Source organism: Silene latifolia, chromosome 8, assembly GCF_048544455.1.
Source record: "Silene latifolia isolate original U9 population chromosome 8, ASM4854445v1, whole genome shotgun sequence".
Classification (NCBI taxonomy): Eukaryota; Viridiplantae; Streptophyta; class Magnoliopsida; order Caryophyllales; family Caryophyllaceae; genus Silene; species Silene latifolia.
The window spans coordinates 2,016,567-2,042,430 of NC_133533.1; the positions used below are offsets into that span (position 1 = coordinate 2,016,567).

The 25,864-nt window shown below is 36.3% G+C and overlaps 4 protein-coding genes across 4 annotated transcripts; 2 read left to right on the plus strand and 2 right to left on the minus strand.

The window, feature by feature from the left end:
- The first annotated feature begins 2,150 nt into the window (after positions 1 to 2,150).
- On the plus strand, positions 2,151 to 4,044 carry LOC141597497 (fruit bromelain-like). The gene is made up of 2 exons (XM_074417965.1): positions 2,151 to 2,487; positions 3,491 to 4,044. Exons 1-2 carry the CDS (start codon positions 2,151 to 2,153, stop codon positions 4,042 to 4,044), a joined length of 891 nt encoding a protein of 296 aa, XP_074274066.1.
- Positions 4,045 to 13,511: 9,467 nt separating this feature from the next.
- On the minus strand, positions 13,512 to 14,078 carry LOC141597498 (uncharacterized). Its single transcript, XM_074417966.1, has one exon. The coding sequence runs from the start codon at positions 14,076 to 14,078 to the stop codon at positions 13,512 to 13,514; it is 567 nt and encodes a 188-aa protein (XP_074274067.1).
- Positions 14,079 to 15,079: 1,001 nt separating this feature from the next.
- LOC141597500 (cysteine protease XCP1-like) lies at positions 15,080 to 15,508 on the plus strand. The gene has a single exon (XM_074417967.1). The coding sequence runs from the start codon at positions 15,080 to 15,082 to the stop codon at positions 15,506 to 15,508; it is 429 nt and encodes a 142-aa protein (XP_074274068.1).
- A 654-nt stretch (positions 15,509 to 16,162) lies between these two features.
- Positions 16,163 to 21,560, minus strand: LOC141595989 (cysteine-rich receptor-like protein kinase 10). Its single transcript, XM_074415979.1, has 7 exons — positions 20,851 to 21,560; positions 18,243 to 18,370; positions 18,016 to 18,128; positions 17,716 to 17,926; positions 17,076 to 17,313; positions 16,849 to 16,999; positions 16,163 to 16,586 (listed from the first exon to the last, which is right to left on the minus strand). Exons 1-7 carry the CDS (start codon positions 21,513 to 21,515, stop codon positions 16,257 to 16,259), a joined length of 1,836 nt encoding a protein of 611 aa, XP_074272080.1. The 5' UTR covers positions 21,516 to 21,560; the 3' UTR covers positions 16,163 to 16,256.
- Between the last annotated feature and the right edge of the window lie 4,304 nt (positions 21,561 to 25,864).

Sequence of the window (25,864 nt, forward strand, 5' to 3'; positions counted from 1 at the left end):
AGTTTAAAGACTATCTGATTTGAATTACATACATAGAAATCAATACCCAAACACCTTGAAAAATCCTTGAAATCAAAATTCCCAATTATGCCTTGACATAATCCCTGATTATCGAATGAATATTGGCTCGTATAAAAGTGCAGTAAGTTGCAAAATTTCAATCGTGATGGTCAGCAAAATGTCTACAGTAACAAACCAAGCTCATAATTCAGTACTTAGTGCTCAATTACTAACAGAAAGAATTGGGGATTTCAGAAGAATTTTTAGGGTTTGGGATTTGATTTTTCTGGGTTTTGTTTGGTTGGGATTTTGAAAGGTTTGAGATTGTTCAAAGTTGGTATGTCATTGAAGGTGTTATTGGTTTGTAATTGATTTCAGGAAAGTTAAGGTTTGACATAATGATGATGATGATGAGAAGATATGTGTAGGATAGGCGGTGCTGACATCTCTCTAGCCGTGTTATGGTGGTGGTCTTATTAGGGGTGGTGAGTGGTGATGGCAGTAAAGGGGAATTAGAAGAGGGTGGTGGAGTGAGGGTGTATAAAAGGAAGATCAACTCAAGGATGGTTTGATTTTGTTAATTATAATTATAATTAACCTAAAGTAACCGGTCATCATTTTATGTGAGAAGAATGGTGTATAGGATGATTTAATTGGAATTACTGATGTGATAGAGTGTTATTTACAGGGCACCCATAGGATGAATTAATTCCATGAAATAACCCAAATAAATCCAAATAAATAAGGTGGATTTGTAGGCCGAAATCTGTATAGGATCTTGCATTTTGAAATTTATTTTAGAACATACTCCTTATTTGTCTATAAAATCCTATAGAGATTATTTCCATTTTTATTATCCATGAATTTCTTACACCCCTATTGTTAGGCTAAATGCTAGGCCCAAGAAAGGTATAGAATTAGGATAATAAAAGTGAGGCCCATTTTTCCATATATCATTCCGGACTATTTTAAAAGAAAATTTAGGATACAGATTATCCATAAGTAATTTTTGCTATTTTGTTTTTGGAAATGTGATAATACTAATATTGGTGTCCAACCCCTCCAGACTACCTCTATTTATCATTTGTATTTTATTTTCTATGAAATAAATCTACCATAGACTTGTCTAACTCGTACTCTTACCATTTAATACTCTTTTCTATTACATATCTTAAAATTATGATGAAATAAATTTATTAACAAACTATGAGACACACTGCTGCTGCTGTTAATATTATTATTTTCACGACATCACTATGTTAATACTATTAGGTTCACTTTTGTTTCTTTAACTACTCCAGAGTCGAGATATTTTACGGCTAAATTCATTATTCCAATTAATTTCATCAAAATTCAATACTTATAAATAAAATATTTTTCGTAAAGTGATTGGTTAACTAATTGCTAATATATACTTTCTCCTATTGTTAATATTGTTACTTTCACCACATTCGCTTTTACTACTATTACTTTCACTACTCTCGCCGTCATTGTTGTTACTATCATTGCTCCCGATGTCATTATTGTGATTTTCACAATTGTCGCATTAATACAGTTAATTTCATTACTTCCATTGACTTATATATTTAAATAAATATTAAAATTTTAAACTAGTTAGTTATTTAAAAGCGTTCATTATTATAATATAATTAAAGTACAAATCGAAAAAATTACGAAATATTGTATATTTTGCAAATCTTGATTTATTACTTTCACCTAGTTTTCAAAACATGAGCTACTTATATTATATTTGTTTATGTGAATCAATTAACATTTTTGTACATCTAATAAATTATATAGTATAATGGATTTGTATAGATTTATGTAATTACATTGAAATCCCTTGATTTTCGGATAATTATATATATAGTATTAGATTCTTTTTAAATCCCTACGATTTTACATATATTTAGAAGAAAATTAATTCATATTAAATATTTTTGTAAGAAGAATTAAATATCTTATGACTAACAATAAGACTTGCCCTATATAAACCCAGTCTCATGGCAAGCCTAGTGTCTTGTGTAATTCCAAAGATAGATAACATGGTTTACATACATCAATCCTTGCACTTCTTTTTCTTTACTTTATTCCTTTTTTCTTGTGTCATTTCTCATGCTCTCGAACCTAATACCGCCTCGTCCATGACCATGATGGACAAGTTTGAGGCATGGATTGCTCAATATGGTCGCGAGTATAAAAGTGTAACCGAGAAAGAGAAGCGTTTTCACATATTCGAAGAAAATATGAGACTTATAGAGGAATTTAATAGTAATAATGCTAGTAATTCCTACACAATAGGATCAAATGAATTTACCGATTTAACCACCAAAGAGTTTGAAGCTACTTATATGGGTTACGACGCATACACAAATTCATCTAGACTAATATCGTCAACTTTGGGAAATAAGAACATTTTGGTGAAACAATCAGTTGATTGGAGACAACAAGGCGCGGTCACACCCGTAAAAACGCAAGGCGGTTGTGGTAAGAAAATACAACCAGTCTATCTTAAGACATATATATTCGTATTTTTTGTAGTAGTAAATGCTATTGTTTATTGAAAATATATGATTTTGTAAGTCTCTTATCTACTAAAAAAAATAGATGATCTCAAAAAAATTCTTGCCAAAATGCACATTTCATTTATTTTTTATCTTTTCATCAAATTATATTATTTTCGTTAAATTTTAATTACGTGCATTTACTAAATAAGTAAACTGTAATATTTTAATTAACAATTAAAAGTGAAATAAAACTATAAATTACTAATCTTTTATTGATGGTATTATTCGAAAATGACTTGACCTAAAACTGTCGTCATTATTATTCCGTGAGAAAAAAAAAATCATTTATTATGTGGTATAAAAATATTTTATTAAAATACACTTCGATTCAGTACTCAATTCTCTTGATTAATTTCAGTTCTAACTTTTTTTTTTCAAAACGAAATATAATGAAAAGAAATGTGAACAATTAGGAGCTACCTATTTTTATATAAGATTTATAAAAATAATTAATACTCGTATTTGATAACGAATGTCAAAAACTCAAAAAGACACGGTTGGCGTGAAATGGATGTAGTAAGGTGCAAAATTCTTATGTCCTCCGGAAACACCGTATCCCTTACACTTAAGCCTTTAAGAGCACAAATAGGATTATACATCTAGTTGTAACATAAACTTTTACAACCAAGGTATAAGAATCCGAGCTTATATGTATTTGCTCTGAGCTAATTCAAAGTTAATGTTTTTAATGTGTAAATTGATTCGTTCAGTACTTTTTAATAAAGCTCGTATTATTTAACATAAAGCTCGGATATTTTATCACAAAACTCAGATTCTACACCGTACAACATATACAACTGGTTGTATAATCCATGAATTGCTTTAGGAGAACGGTTCTCTCGAAGGACACAAAATAGTAAGGTATACATATATAGTCGATTTAAGATTGATTTCTAACGTGAATTCTTTAAACCTTGAACTAGGGGTTTGTTGGGCGTTCGCAGCAATCGGTGCACTAGAAGGGATGTACAAAATCAAAACCGGAAAATTAGTCTCTTTCTCGGAACAAGAACTCGTTGACTGCATTCACGGTTGTCGTGGTGGGGACATGCGAGCCGCATATGACTACATTAGAGACCACGGTATAAAAACAGAACAAGCGTACCCTTACGTTGGCAGGCCAGGCAGATGCAGTATTGGTTCCAATTTAGTTAAAATATCGGGCTATAAAGTCGTACCACATGGCTCGATTAATCTATTACAAGCCTTGAACCAACAACCTATAGCGGTGGGTCTCGATGCTGGTTCGAATGAATTCAAACACTACTCTGGTGGAGTTTATACCGGAAGGTGTGGCTACAAAATAAATCATGCGGTTACAGCTATTGGGTATGGCACTGATAACGCGTCTGGGAAAAATTATTGGTTGATTAAGAATTCGTGGGGTGGATCATGGGGCGAAAAAGGATATATGAGGATTCTTAGAGACGAAAGTGTTTGTCCGATTACTTTCAATTCTGTTTATCCTGTCATGTAACTCACCCCGGGCCGCATGCCAAGGTTCATGCACATAACACACATCTTGTTATATGTAGTGAGTTTGTAAGCCTTGTGGTATGAGATAGTATTGTGACAAACCATATTTGCATGTGATATGATTGAATAAAATTTGATAGATAATATAGAAGAATGATAAATGTCACCATGTTTCGTCTATCTTAACTTATATATTTTCTCTGTCCCGGTCATTTTTGTCCTTTTTCATATTCGGGTGTCTTAGTGAGTTGTCATCCTTTTTATTTTAAGAATGAATTTGATGAACAATTTGATCATTTACACTCAATTTGTTCCACTTGTTATTTGGTAATTGACTCATTCTTCTTTCCTTGGTCTTTGTGCCAAAATCAAAGGTCAATAATTGGCCGGGATGATGAAGAGTAGTAAAAATCAAAAATATGAAAATATGGATTATTTAGAGATGTGAATGAACTAGCTTCTTAGTTTCAAGATCTAATTAATCAAGCACATTGAACATGCAAATTAAGGCAACCTCGCAAATAATGAAAATATGCATTATTTAGACATTGAATATGAAAATGTCCGTAATCACATGGAGGATTCTCAGACAAAGCAACCTCACAAATTTTACAGAGCAACAGATGATATTTGAGGCTATCGATGTGCGATAAACCAGTCTTGGACGAAAATTGAAATTTGTTTAATACTCCGTACTTGTTATTTGATGCTGAAATTAATAAATAGGGTAACTCCTGAATTGAACCTGGACACGTGGTAGGAAAATTAGGAGAAATAAAAACATGGCCCGGTACAGCTTCCAGAACGGCGCAAAATGGAGTGTATAATACACGTTTCCGAGATTTCAAGGACCCGGAAAAAATTTATCCTTAAATCACACGGACGGTTTCTAACATCCGACAAAGCAACTTCACATGTTTTGCGGAGCAATGGATGGCATTTAAGACTGTCGGTGAGCGATAAACCAATCTAGGACAAAAATCAGATACTCGTTAAAATTTGTTGAATACTTGTTATTTGGTGCTGAAAATGAATAGGGTTACTAGCTCCTGAATCGACCATTGACACGTGGTATAAAATCAGGAGAAATAGAAACACGACCGGTACAGCCTCCTGAACGGCTCTAAATGGAGTGGATAATACACGGTTTTCGGGATTTCAGGGTCTCGACAAAATCGGATACTCGTTGAAATTTGTTGAATACTTGTTATTTGGTGCTGAAAATGAATAGGGTAACTCCAGAATCGACCATGGACACGTGGTATAAAAATCAGGAGAAATAGAAACACGACCGGTACAGCCTCCCGAATGGCTCAAAATGGAGTGTATAATACACGGTTTTCGGGATTTTAGGATCCCGGAACAAAAATGTCCGTAAATCACACGGAGTGTTTCTAACATCAGACAAAGCAACCTAACAAATTTCGCTGAGCCACGGATGACATTTTTGGCTGTCAGGGTGCGGTAACCAATCTGGGACGAAATTCGGATAATCGTTGAAATTTTCCGAATACTTATTATTTGGTGCTGAAATTAAATAGAGTAACTCCTAAAATAAACCTGGACACGTGGTAGGAAAATTATGAGAAAAAGAAACATGATCCAGTACAGTCTCCCGAACGGCTCAAAATGGCTAAACATTGCAAATCAACATAAAATGGCTAAACATTTGCCCATATACTAAATGTAAATAACGATAGAAACGACCTTTTAAACCATTAAAATGAATTGCATTTATCTACCAAAATAAATAGCATAGACCAAGTTTAAAATTATTCTTTGTAACTCGTCAAAATAAATATAGTAAATAACTCATTTAAACTATTTGAATTATTGCTTGGTCAAATATTAAAACTCACAATTAAGTTCTTAAATCACAAATATTTTTTAACACAAGAAATATTATATTTTTGCAAGGGAGTAAAACTAGTCCTATAAAAAACATGCATGTGAAACTCAATTCCAATTCTAATTCTAATATAACACAAGCTTCTTAAAAATATATAGATATCATGGTTTCCACGTACCAAATTTTCCACATCATTTTCCTCGTCTCGTTCCTTTTTTCTCATGTCATTTCTCGTACCCTTGATTCAAATACCGCCTCGTCCATGACCATGAGGGACAAGTACGAAGCATGGATTACTCAGCATGAGCGCGAGTATAAGAGTGTGACCGAGAAAGAAATGCGTTTTCGCATATTCGAAGAAAATATGAGACGTATAGAGGAATTTAATAGTGATGGTGCTAATAAATCCTATAAATTAGGACCAAATGAGTTTACTGACTTGACCATTCAAGAGTTTCAAGCAAGGTATACGGGTTACAAAAAATTATCTAACACAAATAATACGTCTAATTTGGTCCATATTAACGACGTGCCGGTGCAAAAATCAGTTGATTGGAGACTAGAGGGCGCAGTAACACCCGTAAAAAGACAAGGGGATTGCGGTAAGGAAATCACGACTTCAACCAAGTGGTGTTAGTCCAGTGGTAGCCGGGTTAAACCTTAAAGCTTGCAGAAATACAGGAGTTGAGAGGTCCCGGGTTCGACTACCACCAAGGCGATGATCACTTGCCACCGCACCCACGAAGGGGTGGCTTACATGGTCCATGTGGTGGTGCGGGAATGCATGGGCCCGGGGATTCAACCCCTCGTCACCAAAAAAAAAAAAAAAAAAAAAAAAAAAAAAAAAAAAAAAAACGCGACTTCTTGTTTTTTCTTAAGTTAAGACGTTCTCAAAATTGATTTAAATAATGTTTAAATAGAAAGAGGTTTTGAGGTCTTAACTTAATATCATTAATAGGACATGTTTTTTATTCATATGTCATCAAAAAATAACCACGAACCATATAGTTTTGATTGCTTTTTCGTCGTGCGAAAATCTAATTACATGCATATTTTTTTCTAAATAATAGAGTAAAATTTACGTTCGTCTAGGTCTTTATTGTGAAGTTATTTGTTTGTTTTATTTACATTTCGAAGCACATATTCGGTTATTACAAGTGAATTTACAACGAGTTTTATATAGACATGTCTTATAACATAGGTTGAGTCTATAAGGAATCCATTTTTGAAATAATGGTCAAAAATAAAATATTTGTCGTTTTGGGTCGGTTTTGGAAATATTTGTCAAAATGGTGTCCACGTAGGCTCGGGATTTCTAGACCTAAAACACGCCACTACCAATGGCGTGTTTATAATGAGTACGAAAAGAAACTTCATTTAAAAATGGACTAAAACAAACACGCCATTGGGAATGGCGGGTTTCGGAGGGGAAACACGCCACCCCTAATGGCGTGTCTTATGTAATTTTTTTTTTTTTTTTTTTTTTTTTTTTTTTTTTTTTTTTTTTTTTTTTAAGTTCAGTCAGTTGAGGAAAAAATTGTTGTAAAGACACGCCACTACTAATGGCGTGTTTCCTTCACAAAACACGCCATTAGTAGTGGCGTGTTTCAGGTCTAGAAATCCCGAGCCTACGTGGACACCATTTTGACAAATATTTTCAAAACCGACCCAAAACGACAAATATTTTATTTTTGACCATTATTTCAAAAATGGACTCGTCTATAAGGACTAAAGTGATTGTTAAGTTTATTTTGATGTGATGCTTACGGATAATTATTCGATTAAAGTTGTCTTTTGTCACAATAAAATATCCATATTTTCAAATATTTATGTCAGATAATGTTCGATTATAAATTACAACTATTTAGAAATGTAAATATTTTTTTTTAGTTCTCTCTCTCTCAAAAAAAAAACTCTCTAAAAAAACCCTAGCCTCCATCATATTATACAGGGGCTCCCATCGATTATCAATCGATCGATGGTAAGCCCCAAAATTGTTTCAAATTTTAATCAATAGTATGCATATCTATCTTCTATTCAATAAAAGTCTCCCTTTTGGTGAGAATCGTTTTTCCGTCCCTTATTTCGGGGTTTTTCCATTTATTCGTGGGGTTAGTTTCATCAGTAATATAGTCAAGAGTAGTTCGTTGATGGTTTCCAACATGTTCTTTCAAAGGGTAAAAGTAATTGGTCAACGATATTTGGAAACAGTCAGAGGTAAATTTTATCTCATAAATCAAACGAAGGATCTCCTCAAAAGCTATATGAAGATAGCGACATTGTTGTCAGAATCGCGATTCGATCCAACGATTCTACGATTTTACGATCCAAAAATGCTTGACCGATCCTGCAGCCTACGATTCTATCATAGTTGTAGAATCTTACGATCCTATTAATTTGAAAATTTCTAGAGATGGGATCATAATACGATCCTACGATTTTACGATCCTACGATCCGATTCCATAATAAAAAAATTAATATATATTTTTATATAATGGCACCGTAAAACCCAAATTTCGTGCAAGTTGTTCATACAATGATACTAAAATCATTAATTACCAATATTTTATGAATAAATATTAATAAATAAGTGTTTTGATTTTCAATTATATGTTTTTACCAAGTAAAAAATTATATTTAGCGAGTTTGTAGAATCTTGCGATTCTACGATCCGATTCTACCGATTCGATCCTACCCTCCTCATCGATCCAAAGTAGAATCTCGATCCCGACAACATTGGATAGCGATAATAGGACGAGCCGAATTGTCAGATGATGTTTTGAGATCCTTAGTTTATAAGAAAAATATTTTTCTTTGGTTCCATTAGATTTGTTTTCGATTATAATTATTCTTTGTAAGTGTCGTATGACGTTCTATTAATGAATTGTTCATTTCTCTAAAAAAAAAAGAAATGTAAATATTTTTATTTCATTTTAAAAACAATTTTTTTATAAAGTTTCGAAATAGAATAATGTTGGAATAAAATTGCAGTAACAATGTAAAAGAGAAGAGATAACCAGTTTTGTAGTGACGTGGTAAGAGAGCCACTGCCTTGAAAACTATATTTCCGGTACGACCGTGGTGGCGATCAGCAAATGACCGGTAGTTCCCCAAGGATTTACACTACTGCACTTAGGCGCGCCCACTCGAGACTAAGAGCATTGGAACGACGGAATTTTTCTTTACCCAGAAAATATGAAGAGAAAGAGAAGAGAAGAAGATAGAACTGTGAGATGTGTATTTTGGAATGAGAATAGCTGGACTATTTATACACGAAAATAGTCAGCTGAGGAGCCAAAAACGCAGCAGTCAAAGATCACAATTAAGGAGAATTAATCAGCGCATTAATCACCATTAATTGTGTTTGACTATGAACCTGGACATTTCGCACCTCGCATAGCTCTGGCCCAAAAAGATAGGCACAGCCCGCCGCAGGCGATTGCCAAATCCCGAATCCCGAATCCCGAATCACGAATCCGGGCCGGGCCGGGGCCAGGCACGCGCGCGCGCGCGTGTGCGAGCTGAATTAAGCACCTCGCAAAGCTTCCACAAAAGCCTCCCATGACCCACTAGTGATATGGTAAGAAGTGTGGTCATATATAAACACATGACAACAACTTCATTCTACCAATGTGGGACAAATTGGAAAAACTACAAAGGCAAAACAAGCCCCTATTTCCAACAATCCCCCACTAGGGGCGACAGAGAAAGAGAAAGAAATTCCTGGGTAAAGGAAGGATTGGATACTTAGGTATCAATATCTTTCGATTTGAATTGACACTTTAGTGAGATGAGGAAACAAATTACTTACAGCGAGAGAATATCTTGCGATTTGAATTCCTAGCTGAGCTTCGGTCGATACCCCCCACAACACATATCATACCTTCAGAATTATGATCGTTCCGCGATTTCAAAGTGCAACGTGCTCTTTTTAGAGCATTGCGTTTACCTCGGTACTAATAGATGTGTTCAGAAGACTTCTCATAGTCTTTATAATCATCACACCTACGTAGGTGGCTCAAGTGCTTCTCAATAGCACTTCTCGCATGAGCCATTAAGGACATAAGTCCAACCTTATGTATGATTCATCAAGTGCGTCTCAAAAGCACCACCAGTTAAGGCTATGAATCATATAACGCCATAGGAATAGAAACTTTAGGCCTAGTCACTCTTGACTTAAGGACTTAAGTCCCATCCCCCTCGACGTTTCAACGACTAGTCTCCTAGTCAATCCTTTAGTAAAAGGATCAGCCAGATTGCTTTCGGACTTCACATAGTCCAAAGCGATAACTCCATTATCAAGGAGTTGTCTAACTGCAAAGATGCCCGATTCGAATGTGTCGTTTCTTAGCATTATAGACACTATTCTTAGCAAAGACCAATAGTCGCTTGAATCACAATGTAAGGAGACCGGAATATTTTGTCCCCCCCACATTGGTACATCCGCCAATAGGTTTTTCAACCAATCAGCCTCTTGTCCTGCCAACTCAAGAGCTATGAACTCCGACTCCATGGTAGAGCGTGCAATACAAGTCTGTTTAGAAGACTTCCACGATATAGCACCTCCACCCATGGTGAAGACATAACCACTAGTAGAACAGATCTCATCGTTACCTGAAACCCAATTTGCATCACAATATCCTTCTAACACAGCAGGAAAATTACTATAATGCAAGCAAAGGTCAACGGTTCCTTTTAGGTATTTTAGTAAACGACGAAGAGCATTCCAATGTTCACTACTAGGGTTATGTGTGTAACGACTCAGTCTACTAACTGCATAGGCAATATCTGGTCGAGTACAGTTCATAAGAAACATCACACTACCTAGGATTTTAGCATACTCTTCTTGGGATACACTCTTACCCAAGTTCTTACATAAGTGTATACTAGCATCGTAGGGTGTCCTAGCAGGCACATCATCAAAGCAGTTAAACTTTTTCAACACTTTTTCCACATAATGAGATTGACTTAAAGAAATTCCTTTAGAGTTTCGAATGACCTTAAATCCTAGGATCACATCCGCTTCTCCTAAGTCCTTCATCTCAAATTGTGATGACAAAAAATCTTTGGTTTTAATTATTACCTCTAAATTATTACCAAGTATTAACATGTCATCAACATAAAGGCATATAAGCACACAATCAGATTCTATTACTTTTGAATAAACACATGAATCAGAATTGTTTACCATAAAGCCATTACTTACCAAAGTGTTGTTAAATTTCTCATACCACTGTTTAGGTGCTTGTTTCAGACCATATAGTGATTTATTCAGTTTACACACCTTATTCTCTTGACCCTCTACCACAAACCCTTCAGGTTGCGACATATAAATCTCTTCCCTTAGCTCACCATTCAAAAAAGCAGTTTTGACATCCATCTGATGTATAAAAAGGTTATGAATAGCAGCTAAGGTGACAAGAGTTCTAATGGTCGATATTTTGGTCACGGGTGAATAAGTATCAAAGTAATCAATATCTTTCTTTTGTGTAAAACCTCTAACCACAAGTCTAGCTTTAAATCTTTCTATTGTACCGTCAGGTCTCATTTTCTTTTTGAAAATCCATTTACTCGTAATGGGTTTACTACCTTTAGGTAAATCAGTCAACTCCCACGTCTGATTAGACACAATAGAATCAAGCTCACTTTTAATAGCATCTTTCCAAAAATTAGCATCAATGGATTTCATAGCCTCATTGTATGTTTTCGGATCATCTTCTATTAAAAATGCTGAAACAAACTCATCACTAGCACAAACAGTGTAACCATGTTCAGACAACAATGTTGAAATAAAATCAGGTCCAAAGTTTTTAGGACATCTAGGTCTCTTAGTCCTTCTAGGTTCAGCAACATGATCAATAGAAGTGCTACTACTAGCATGTGAAGAGATATCAATAGATGTAACAGGTAAACTAGGAGATGAATCAACATTCTTCTGTAATGGAAAAACATGCTCAAAAAACACAAAGATCTCTAGCTTCGGATATAGAACGATCACTCAAAGACATGAATCTATATGCAGAACTATTTTGAGCATAACCTATAAAAACACAATCATAGGTTTTAGGTCCAACTGTAGGTCTTCTAAAGTCAGGTAAACCCACTTTAGCTAAACACCCCCATACCCTTAGGAAGCTCAGGTTAGGAGGATAGCCTTTCCATATCTCGTAGGGTGTCTTGTCTAACTTCTTATGAGGTACACGGTTAAGAATGTGACAAGCCGATAGAATTGCTTCCCCCCACATATCCTCAGAAAGGCCAGAACTTAAAAGCATAGCATTCATCATTTCTTTCAAAGTTCTATTTTTTCGTTCAGCTACTCCATTGGATTGAGGTAAGTACGGTGGACTAGTCTCATGTATTAGACCGTTTTTCTCACAAAACTCGGCTAAATAGTTTGATTTATACTCGCCTCCTCTGTCAGACCTTACCCTTTTGATTTTTCTATCAAGTTGGTTTTCGACCTCATTCTTAAAACTTATAAACGAATGTTCTGCTTCATCTTTTATCTTAAGCAAATAAACACGGGTGTACCTTGAACAATCGTCTATAAAAGTGACATAATAATTTTTGCCACCTCTACTTGCAACATTTTTGAAGTCAGCTAGGTCGGTGTGAATTAACTCAAGAAGACTCGTTTTCCTAGTGGTAACTGGTTTACTAGGTTTCTTTGTGAATTTAGCCTCAACACAGCTAGCACATTTAGAGAATTCTTGACTCGTCAAACTTGGAATTAAACTCATAGTTCTAAGTTTTTTAATATAGTCAACATTCACATGACCTAATCTACCATGCCAAACATCAATAGACTCAGCGATATAAGCAGAAGTAGAAGCAATATTATTAGAAACTGAATCAGTGTTCAAGACAAAAAGACCCCCTGAAAGATAACCCTTGCCCACAAATTCCCCATTACGCGACATTACCACCTTGTCAGCCTCAAAAACAAGTTTCAACCCAGCTTTGTTTAATAAGGCACTGGACACAAGGTTTCGACGTAACGAGGGTACATACAAAACATTATTTAGAGCAAGTGTTTTTCCCGAGGTGAGTTTGAGAAAGATCTTGCCTTTGCCTTTGATCGGTGCGGATGAAGAGTTACCCATGAAAACGCATTCCCCATCGCTACCTCCTCGAACTCAAAGAAATAACCCCTTATCGGACATAGGTGTCTAGAAGCGCCGGTGTCCAAGACCCATTCAAAGAACATTACCCACCACATTAGCCTCCACAACCACAAAGAAGAATGATGTCATCGATTCTGACATTGGCTTCAGCAGATTTCTTTTCGGAGCATTGGTAGGCTTTGTGACCACTTTTCCACGGCATAGCAAACAATTTGGCCCTTTGGTTTCGAATTTTCGCCACCGGTTTGGTATGCTTCCCTGGACCATTTTTCTTAGCAGGACCCAGCTCTTCCCCGACCAACCTTGGCCTTACCCTTACCCTTGAATTTTTCAAAGATTGGACGGACCACTCGACTCAACCAGATTAGCCTTGACAGAAGCATTAGAAGCATTTACAGACACACTAACGGTTTTGTCTTTGAGACGATTTGCCTCCTCGGTCCTCATGTGACTCACTAATTCTTGGAGGGAAAGGTCCTTTTTCTTATGTTTCAGATGGTTCCTATAGTCAGACCAGGAAGGGGGAATTTTTCCAGTAACACATTTGCTAGAAAAATCTCATCTAGTTTCATCCCTTCATTAACTACATCAGCACAGAAATTCTCATAGACATGTACTTGTTCCATTATAGGTTTGTCATCTACCATTTGGAACCCCAGCCATTTCCCAACGACATACTTCTTTTTACCCGCATCATCAGCCCCATATTTTTTCTCAAGTAATTCCCATATGGTTTTAGCAGATTTGTGAACCATAAACAAGTCAAATAGGGTATTAGTCATAAGACTAAGGAGGTGAAACCTAACTGTTTTATTATCCTTATCATATTTTTTAATAGTCTCTTCATTTGACTTGACTACAGAAATTGCAGGAGGTGTGGTTTCAACAGATGATGCAGCAATTTCGATTCTGGGGGTAGGCGGGTCGAAAAATAAAACATAATCAATTTCATATTGCTCAAAAAACATCAGTAACTTTTGAGACCAACGTTTATAGTTCTGACCATCTAAGGGTTCGACTTTTGACAAATCAGGAGCATTCTTAGACATGATCGACATTGTTACAGCAACAAAATATAGTTTTCAAATTGTTGGAATAAAATTGCAGTAACAATGTAAAAGAGAAGAGATAACCAGTTTTGTAGTGACGTGGTAAGAGAGCCACTGCCTTGAAAACTATATTTCCGGTACGACCGTGGTGGCGATCAGCAAATGACCGGTAGTTCCCCAAGGATTTACACTACTGCACTTAGGCGCGCCCACTCGAGACTAAGAGCATTGGAACGACGGAATTTTTCTTTACCCAGAAAATATGAAGAGAAAGAGAAGAGAAGAAGATAGAACTGTGAGATGTGTATTTTGGAATGAGAATAGCTGGACTATTTATACACGAAAATAGTCAGCTGAGGAGCCAAAAACGCAGCAGTCAAAGATCACAATTAAGGAGAATTAATCAGCGCATTAATCACCATTAATTGTGTTTGACTATGAACCTGGACATTTCGCACCTCGCACAGCCCGCCGCAGGCGATTGCCAAATCCCGAATCACGAATCCGGATCCGGGCTCGGGCACGCGCGCGAGCTGAATTAAGCACCTCGCAAAGCTTCCACAAAAGCCTCCCATGACCCACTAGTGATATGGTAAGAAGTGTGGTCATATATAAACACATGACAACAACTTCATTCTACCAATGTGGGACAAATTGGAAAAACTACAAAGGCAAAACAAGCCCCTATTTCCAACAAATAATAGCTTTAAATCAATATCGTAATTATGTCTCCTAAAAAATGTTAATTACAAATTCAATCTTTATAAGAAGGTCTGACACAATATCTTTTATTCATCTTATAAAGTTTATTTTATATGCGGTTCTAATGTTCTGACTTTGTCCCGATCAATTGATTATCTTTGCTTACGTTAATTCTAGGTGCATGTTGGGCATTCTCATCAGTCGCGACACTAGAAGGGATATACAAACTCACGACCGGGAACCTGGTCTCGTTCTCCGAACAACAGCTTGTCGACTGCGTTCAAATCGACGGTTGCCAGCCTGGAACAATGAGAGAAGCATTTAGTTATATGAAAGGTACTGGCATGTACCCTGAACAAGAGTACCCTTACGTAGGCAAGACAGGCCTATGCAAATACCGTGAAAACTTAGTTAAAATCCAGGGCTTTTCATCCGTTGCACAAGGCGTCGATCCGCTAATACAACTTTTGAATTTGCAACCCGTATCGGTGGCTATTGATTCCCACTCGGCGGGATTCCTCAACTATGTTGGTGGAATTTATGACGGAGGGTGTGGAAGCGATTTTGATCATTCTGTAGCGGTTATTGGGTATGGCACTGATGACTCGTCTGGGAAGGATTATTGGATTATTAAAAATTCGTGGGGCGAAACATGGGGCGAAAATGGATTTATGAGGCTTCTTAGAGACGAGAGTGTTTGTCCAATTACTGTTGATGCTTCTTTTCCTATAATGTAATGATTTATGATAAGATAATGCAGGGAGAAATTTACATCAAATTGTATGGCATGGCGACATTTGCGACATTTGCTCGAACGAATTGAGAATTAAAAGACTCGTCTAAGATGCTAATTAAGCGCGGTTGTTTGGTTACTCGTTAAAAAAGCACACGAATTCATGCACGGAAACTATAATTTCTCCAAAATAGATTTGAATGTAAATATTTGAAAATTTTATACTAAATATCGGAGATTCGGAGCCACGAGTTTATACTAAACATAAGGTTTTGGTTTAGATGGTTAATCTATCAATGTAACCCTAAGTTAAAACGAAAGTGAAATTCAACCTAATTTTCTTATTTTTCAACCAAAATTACAAAAATCACAATAAAAAAAAGTCATTTTATATTCATTTACACAATATATTGACATATTAAAACGTTTATTATGAATCTACAAAATTTGTGTGGAATTTATTTTACATTCAATAAAAATTATTACCTACATGAATTACATAAAATTGGATTTTATTTATGAAGCATTTTCACATGTATATAGATTGTATTAGAACAGCCAAACTGAAAAATCAGCTTATCTTATTGAAGACGGTCACTATCCGTCACAAACTGAAGACGGCCATTAAGTAACAATTCATTAGACCAATGACCTTCAAATAGAGATTTCTAAGTTTCACAAATCACAAAAATATAGAGCTATTAAATTCCAACGACCTCGTCCGAGTCCGTATCCTCTGTCCCATTTTCATATTACCTGGGTTCAATTTCCGAAAATGAGGCACTATTAACGGACCAATGTACCGACTTGCTTACTGATTGATCTGAGCCCATCTCCTTAGGTAGTTTCGACTCAAACACGGTCTTAGTAAAGAATGCTGGCTCTTCAGGCATAGGAAGAGTGACCGAGTTACTATCCAAGGTAAGGACAATCGTTGCCATTGTCGGCCTCTTATCCACGGATTCATGGACGCATAGTAATCCAAGGTGTATGCATCTTACAACTTCATGACTCGAGATCGATTCTTTTATAGTTTCATCGATGAACTCTAAGGGTATACCTTCTCTCCAATTTTGCCAAGCCTGGAATATCAATAATGTCAATTATTCATGATATTAAACAGTCGCGGACCTAGAATTATGTTTACACGTTAAGTCGTGATTATAAGCAGTGGTGGAGCGAGGGGGGCTAGCAGAGGCGGTCGCCCCCGCTGGCATTCCAAAATTTTGAAATTTTTTCAAGGTTGCTTTACATTATAACCACTGCGTCCCCGTTGAAAATTTTCGCCCCCGCTGCCTTTAAATACTGGCTCCGCAACTGATTATAAGACAAAGTGATACGTACTTGGCTTAGAAGGTCGTCATCATGGCCCGATTCATAGGACGTATTGTTTCTCTTGCCACTAATGATCTCTAACATTAGCACACCGAAGCTGTATACATCTGATTTTATCGAGAATTGTCCGTGCATTGCATATTCCGGAGACATGTAGCCACTACACAAACGAAAACATGCATATATAAGTGACTGAAAATTTACTCGTACTACACGAATTAATGAATTATGCTTACTATGTTCCGACAACTCTGCTTGTGTTGCCTTCTGTTTGATCGTCACCAAAGATTCTTGCCATGCCGAAGTCTGAAATTTTAGGGTTCATATCTGCATCCAACAATATGTTGCTAGCCTTGAGGTCTCGATGCACAATTGTAAGACGAGAATCTTGGTGAAGGTAAAGCATTCCTCGCGCAATCCCTTGTATTATTTTATATCGCTTTATCCAATCCAACTTCCCTTTCTTTTCCGAATCTACAAACCATAATCATACATTCATGTCAGAGTTGTTTCACGGGTCGTCCTGTCCATCAACCCACTCACAAGCGGAATAATGATCGATAAGTATAACAAAATGTGAATATTATCATTTGTCACGTATAGTCTATATTATGTAAAAACATCGGTCACATAGTTAATATAATGGGTATATAAGTTTTTTTTGGTTACCCAAGGGAACACCCGGATACCCTGCAAACCCCGGGGACCAGGTAAGTCATCAAGGTTGCCCTTGATGGCAGGCGGATACCGCAGCACTCCCGTGTAGGGAGTCGAACCCGGGACCTCTCAATTCGTTGCCATATAAGTTGAATGAAGGAAATACGTCTAAGATATGTTGATATAATCGATTTAATTTGGGACGAAAAAGAAATGTACCGAAAAGGAAATTATCCAAGCTTTTGTTTGGAACATATTCATAAACTAGTAGCTTTTCATCGCCTTCGACGCAAAATCCCAAAAGCCTTGCTAAATTCTTGTGTTGAAGCTTCGCAACCAATAAAACCTCGTTTTTGAATTCTTGGAGTCCATGTGTTGAGCTTCTTGATAGCCTTTTAACCGCGATTTCTTTTCCGTCTAATAATGTACCCTAAGAAAAAAAAACACTCAATTAATTCGCTAATTTTATTTATTAATAACAATCATTTAGGAATGTCATATAACATCTTCGAAGATTACCTTGTAAATACTACCAAATCCGCCTTCACCCAATTTATGCTCGTCTGAAAAATCGTTTGTAGCGTGTTGAAGGATTGTGAAACTGTATTGCAACGACTCGACGTCTGAAAAATCTTCGCCTATGACACCACCATAAAATCCACAACAGAAAATTATCAAAATTAATCGAAATGGTAATTAATTAATTAAATTACTGATCTTATATGAGCTAGATTTTTAGTTTTTACCATTAGTCTCTAAAGCAACTACGTCTCGCTTCTTCACGTTGTTATTGAAGCACATCCAAAATATTGCAAGGAATGCGACGAAAGCTGTTGTTATTGGTACAACGATGGCAATTATCGAACCGGTACGTCTTTTCTTATGCCCTGTTCACAAATAAAATAAAAATTTGATTTTCGAGTGCTTAAAATCTGAAATATCGTAATTTCAAGAAATTCTTTAGTGCATCGGGTGTGACACCTTATATATGTACACGGTATCGACGGAAGTACGTTGATATAGTACACATTCTACACTATTGCACTTTAATAAGAAATTTTCCGTTATTTTAAAAATTAGCAACCAAATAATAAGAATACGGTTTTTCTAATGTGTGCGCTGAGGACACTCCTTATTATATGATGCCAACAATTTATCATGTTTAGTCAATATCATGCAAAGATCATGTTCTAAGCTTCTAACTTAGCCAAAAGTCACGTGTTTGAGCCTCGGGAATGCAGCGGTATTAAAACTCATGTCGAAGAAATTTATCGCCCTAATGGTCCTACCCGACTCTTAAATAGTGATTAACCTTAACTTAATATGGTTTATTGTTTTTAGCTTTCTTGAACTCTTGAAGCTTATCCAGTCAACATTCTAGCTCATCTTTGCTTGTCAAACTTTTCGATGCATTCTTTATTAACTCAGTCTAACTTCAACGGGAGATTAACTAACTCGTCATATCACTCTTCAGTCGTTCTTAAAACGTATATATCCGTCTAACTTTAAAACAGGGAAGCTAAATAATAATATCATTTGTATAAATAGGACATGTGTTTTTTGCTAATACGTGGGCGTTTTATTTTTTTCTTATTTATGCTATTTGACCCGTTTTGAGTTTAATATAAATACTCCGATCTTAAACAAGAATTTATATAACTATTAAATTGACTTCAGAAATCACGATACAAAACCCTTGCTATATTATAGGAAAATACAATTCTATTTAAATTCCAATCACTTATTTACTGTTGATCAAATATACATCACAAAAATTAAAAAATAAATAAAAATAAAACAAATGATTAAGATAAAAAGAATAAAAATTATCGTCCTAAATAATAACACCCTTCTCTAGAATAAAGAATAAATTTCTTGCATTGCAAGAAATATGATAATGTAGTGTCCTAATCAATCAATGACATAAAATAATAAAGTAGTCAAAGTTCACATTATTAGTCTAAAACCTATAATAATATTATGATTTGTTTTAGCCAACTTTGAATATTAGTTTAATTAATGATTATTGAGTTTATCCTAATCAATATCTTTCTTGGCCTTTGGCTAGTTTGAGTCAATGTTCAACCAAGAAAACAATTAATCAATTTTTTTAGGGTAAAGAAAGCGAGAACGTGAATTTGATGTTGACAAGATTAAATCCAGATCATATTATATTTCATGACTTTACCATCAAAGCTATCTAGCGAGTTATGTTATTAATGAAATCAATCATTTGCTCGAAGAATAGTCGATTGGACTCGAAGGAGGCCTAATTGGACATGACTTTAGTGACTTTCGGTGTAGTGGTTTGAGACTAGTTAGCGAGTCGAGTCGAGTCTTGGGTAAATTCTTTGAGATAAACTCTGTGTTAACTATATCCGATTTTTCAACGGGTGGGACAATATTAGGAGACAAAAACAAATCAAGAGGAATATTTTTGGTGACGAAATACAGTATAATTGATCCTAAAGTCAAAGTCAAAGTCAACTATTTGACTCTTTACACTGTATTAAGGCACATAAAATATAAAGGTTTGTGATAGCAAATTCCAACAGAGGAGACTATGACTTCTACTTTAAATTATCACCAACATTATTTTAATCAGTTTGTATTTTTTTAAGACCGGTATAGCCGTCTAGCTACATATTAAAACAGATTAAACAGCATCTCACGGTCCTCACTAATATAAGTGAGATAGGTTTTTTAATAGTTTCTAAACATTTTGCTTTCGTTACTTATATTATTTAATCCGTTTTTAGTTTAAGAAAGGTATATAAACCAGAATATATTTTAATTAGTCATCACAAAACAGCACAAATAATATTAAAGTCAAGGTTCAACGAAATCAAGAGGAATATTTTTGGTGACGAAATACAGTATAAGTGACCCTAAAGTCAAAGTCAACTATTTGACTCTTTACACTGTTATAGTGTTAAGGCACATAAAATATCAAGCTTTGTGTTAGCAAATTCCAAGAGAGGAGACTATGACTTCTACTTTAAATTATCACCAACACTATTTTAATAAATTTGTCTTTTTTAAGACGAGTATAGCCGTCTAGCTACATATTAAAACAGATTAAACATCTCATGGTCCTCACTAATATAGGTGAGACAAGTTTTTTATTAGTTTCTAGACATTTTTGCTTTTGTTACATATATTATTTGATCCGTTTTAAATTTAAGGCAGATATACAAACGAGAATTCATATATTTTAATTAGTCATCATAAAACAGCACAAATAATATTAAAGTCAAGGTTCAACGAAAAACAAACAAGCTAAGAAATATAATGGACTAACCATTAGCATGAGGTGTAGTCAACGCCGGATTTGTCCCAGTCGAATTAGGCAACCCTGGCGGTGTGGACGATGGTAAAATCAAGTTATCCGCCCCGTTAAAAAACGGGTAGATCTCATATCGAGCGTAACAGCTAGGTTGCATAGTCCTAGCACCAAGACTAACAACAAGTAATCCAATTGCAATTTTTAAACACTCGTCACATTGACTGGTACTCAAATCCGGTGTACATTGTACCAACCCGTACAACGTTTGCAAACTCGTGTAATCGATTTTACCCGTCGAATATTTTTTATTAGGCCCACCGTTTACAGCTTGAACGGTCAAATTATTCATCAAATTGCCTAGGATTTGTTGGAACGTAGTCATGTTACCCGTAACATTTTGTTTATTCATTAGGCGAAACAGTGGGTCCTGTTCCATTTTACCGTAAAATGACACGTTCGAGTATCGTACCATACACTCGTCATACCATGACAAGGCCACCACCCTGTTGGGACAATCTGTGTCCTGTAAGTCGGTGGTGGCCGTGGCAACACAATCTCTGCACGCGGTGACGTTCTGGTCACCGCGGCAGAGGAACATGCCGTAGACAGCATCCTTAGTACTAGGGGCCACCGACGTGTAGTGGAAACCGGTGGGGTTGGCGGTCGCGTTGGTGGTGAGGGAATGGAAGAGGGCCTTGAGGTTGGTTTGGTATTGGGTGTTGTTGGAAAACATGGTTTTGTTTGAACATATTGAGTATAAATATGATGGTTGTGATTCTTGTGAGGTTGAATTTGGAAGCATAATTATTAGAGTAATTAAGCAAAGGAATGGATGTAGAGATTTGATTAGAGGCATGTTATTTGTTTGGTATGAGGATTTGGCAACAATGGTAGTCTTGAGGCTTATATGAAGGAAATTGAAGTCACTTGGTGTTAAAACATATTGGCAATAATTGTCTTCTATTCATTTTTTTAGCAACATCGTCATAAATTATCTTTTAACACTAATCTATTATTGCTTGTAATACTCCCTTCGGCCTTCGCACTAAGCATTTATTTATACTCCCTCCGTCTCAGTTAATTGTTATTATTTGGTTTTGCCATAAAAATCAAGGAAAGAGGACTAGAAGAGGGGATCAATTATTAGATGACAACTGGATAACTTGAGTGTGAATATCAAATTACTCATCAAATGTAATTCTAAAATAGAAAGGACAACAATTAACTGAGACATCCAAAAATAAAATAGGACAACAAATGACTGAGACGGAGGAAGTACATTCCAAAATATTATCAGGTGTTTTATTTATTTATTTACCTTTTCATAATAATGAAAATGTTTTAGATGAATAATTTGATTATCTATTTGTATTGGTGTCTACTTAACATCTATTTTTAAGAAGAAGTTCAAATGGTGCTAACGGATAGAAAAACTTCCCTCCCAGTTCTTTCAATTTCAATTTAGGAGGATTGGATCGTGCATTACATTCTCTGGTATGCAACGGAACGGTTTCAATACTATTCAGGGCTCGCTTGGAATGAGAGTAACTATTAAGGGGATAATAAAACTTAAATGAACTAGAAAATGGAGGAAAGTGATGGAGGTTGGAGATAGAAATGGAGGAAGATAGTGTAATAGTCTATCCATTAAGGGGTAATAATTACCCACCTCCCCCCTCAAGTAATGCATTACCTCCATATGGAGGTAATAATTCCTCCCTCACCACCTCTTTCCACCTTCCACAACCACCACAAATCACCAATCTCCTTCCATTTCTTCTTATTTTAGCCTCTATTACTCCCTTAATAATTACTCCCATTCCAAACGAGCCCTATAAGTTATCAATTTAACCTTAATTTTTCATCAATATTGAGTTGAATCTGGTCAACTTCTGAGTTATTGTTAGGGTGCAAACTCATGTCCCACATCGGTAGAATAAAGATGGAAGATCATCTTTATAAGTGTCCAGAATATATAATAGTACGAGGTCTTTTGGGAAGGAGCCCAAGAGTAAATCCGTGAGGGCTTGACCCAAAGCGGACAATATCGTACTATTATGGACGGTGGACACAGATACACCAGAGGCCCAACACGGGATATTCACGCTTCCGCACAACAAGCGGTATCAGAGCCCAAGGTTCGACTTGGGCTAGACACGAGGATGCATCAGTAGGTCCAAGACTTGAAGTTGTACACTGTAAGGCATGGAACTCCTAGCTCGGGGTAAGTCCTTGAGCAAGCCAGGTCCAGGGCTAAATGGATGAAATTAAAGGCGTCATAGGTCTTGTGGGACAAAGACCATTTGTGACATGTGGCTCAGGAGCATGTGAGGGCACTCACTTGACCAGGCGGTGACATGTGGTGCAAGACATGGCTCGTGGTAGCATGGTGTGTCGGCTAACCATTTGTGACATGTGGCTCAGGAGCATGTGAGGGCACTCACTTGACCAGGCGGTGACATGTGGTGCAAGACATGGCTCTTGGTAGCATGGTGTGTCGGCTAAGGGGAGGTTATCAAGACTTGTGATGTTTCGGGTGTCTAGAGTTTGGGCTGTAGAGTGTGGGAGTCCTTCATAGAGGTCAAGGTCCGAGTCAAGATGATGGTCCTTAGTTTGAGGGGAGGAGGATTGTTAGGATGCAAACTCATATCCCACATCGGTAGAATAAAGATGGAAGATCATCTTTATAAGTGTCCAGAATATATAATAGTACGAGGCCTTTTGGGAAGGAGCCCAAGAGTAAATCCGTGAGGGCTTGGCCCAAAGCGGACAATATCGTACTATTATGGACGGTGCACACAGATACAACAGAGACCCAACACGGGATATTCACGCTTTCGCACAACAATCCTTATTCATCATAGCTCTACTCTGTAACCTATCAATTTTTATTAAAGAGTTACATATCTATCCTTTTCTATCCCTCTTATTTTTCAATCGTACCGAACTACAAGTTTCTATTTAGTATTGCATAGATTCTCTTATTATGAAGCTGCAAATTACTTTAAAAATTGGTTCGCATTACATCAAAAATTACACCGTGGGTTCTGGAAAAGGATAGAATGATTTCAGGATTTAGGGCTTAAAAGGGATAAGCTGATTTGGGGAAAACGTGATTGTTGAAATTGGGAGTATTATGTTTGGGTAGAATAAGGGTAATATGGGTATTTCGCATAAATATTTCATTAACAAGTCAGAAAATATGAAAACCGAGTATCGATTCAAATATACGGTCGTGATTGCGGAGTATACGTAAAAAATTGGGGGTCATTAAAAATTCAAATACAAAATGGTACTCCCTCCGTCCCGGTCATTTGTTGTCCTTTCCTCCTCGACGGGTGCGGCTCAGGCCATGTGCGATCTAACCAGCGATTTCACATTTTCCTGCTAAATAGTGAACAAAGAAAAGGGCCTATAGACACAATAGACATCACCCGGAGGTGAATTTGCTCAATTTCATAATGTCATGATGAAGAAGCGGTTGTTTTACACTAATTTAGTTAACCATATGATTCGTTGATTAATTTTACTGGAAACTCATTATCCTATGTGACAATGTGATATAGTTAATACAGAAATTATGCAAACTCTTAAGTAAATTTTTTTGTTCTATCAAGTCAAAATTATATTGCCAAAAATGTACATTATTGGTATACAACATTATTGGTATACATATATCCATGTGCTAATTGTTGTTTGAGACTGGTCATTTCGGTCGAAACAACAAGATATATATGATCATAATAGTCTAGTTAGTGTTACGTACAACTTAGTGATTTTTTCTAAAATTAATCTCATTTATTTGTACAACTAATAGCCCTTCTAAATCGAGAATGGTTCATTTTCATGGGATTTGAAACCCATGTGTGGTCCTTAGTCCTTAGGCCCTGTTCTTTTGGACTTAAAGTCACTTAATTTCAGTTCACTTCAGATCCTATAAGTTCGATTCGATTCGATTCGAGATCCTATAAGTTCGATTCGGTTCATATCCTATAAGTTCAGTTCAGTTCAGATCCTATAAGTTCAATTCAGTTCAGATCCTATAAGTTCAGTTCAGATCCTATAAATTCAGTTCAGAAAAATTCAGATCCTATAAATTTAGTTCAGAAAAGCTATATACGGAGTATTATTTTTAAAGACCGATACAAAAACATTTGACATCACTCCTCTCATTAATAATTTCAGCGTCACAATAGATTTGGGCATGTTTGATAAAAAGCAGAATAAGGCCATGTATTAGGTACGAAACAACATAGTCAAAAACATTTGGCGAGGCAATGGATCCGTTGTTGAGAGTGATAGTGAAGATGAAAGTGATGAGGATTATGACAATATAGAAATAAATGGTTAGAAAAAAAGATATAATATGTGATTTATTTGTTATCGTAATGTAATCGTAGTATAATGTATGAACAAACCAATGTATATAAAGGGGAAAATTTTTATTATTTTACCTTGTGTTTTAGACTATAATTTTTTTTTTATCAATGTTCTCTCTTGCCAAGTAATAATAATAATAATAACAAACCAATGCTACTTTCCCTTTTCATCTTGGTGGTCTTGGTGTCTATGCGGCGGGGGATGTTTTACATTATGCTTTTATTGCGTCCCGTTTGCAGTCTGCTGATTTGCAGGCCAAGCTCCTCGGACCCTCTGGTATTGTAGCTGCTGGCCCTGCTTTTGATGATGCCGCGCGAGGTTTTACTGCGACTACAGGCTCTGGTATCTTAGGTAACCCTAGTGAAATTGCTGCCCCCAAACTTATGAAGAAATTGGCAGACATTTATTTCGCGACGGTTGCTGCTGCCTCAAGGTCTGTTTTCTCTTTGACACCTCGCCAGCTTGCTTTGTGGCAGTCTCAGCAGGGTTCTCACTCCGCTGATTGGTTGCGTGCGGTTCCTATCTCGGGGTTGGGTCAGACTATGAACGGGAGGACGTACCGTAGTGTGCTTGGGTATCGTCTGGGTGTTCCGTTATTCACGGTCTCTAGGCCCTGTCCAGCTTGCTCTCGGGTTTTTGCTGATGATGTTTTTGGGGACCACGATATTTCTTGTACTGGTACTGTGGGCGTTAAACATCGGC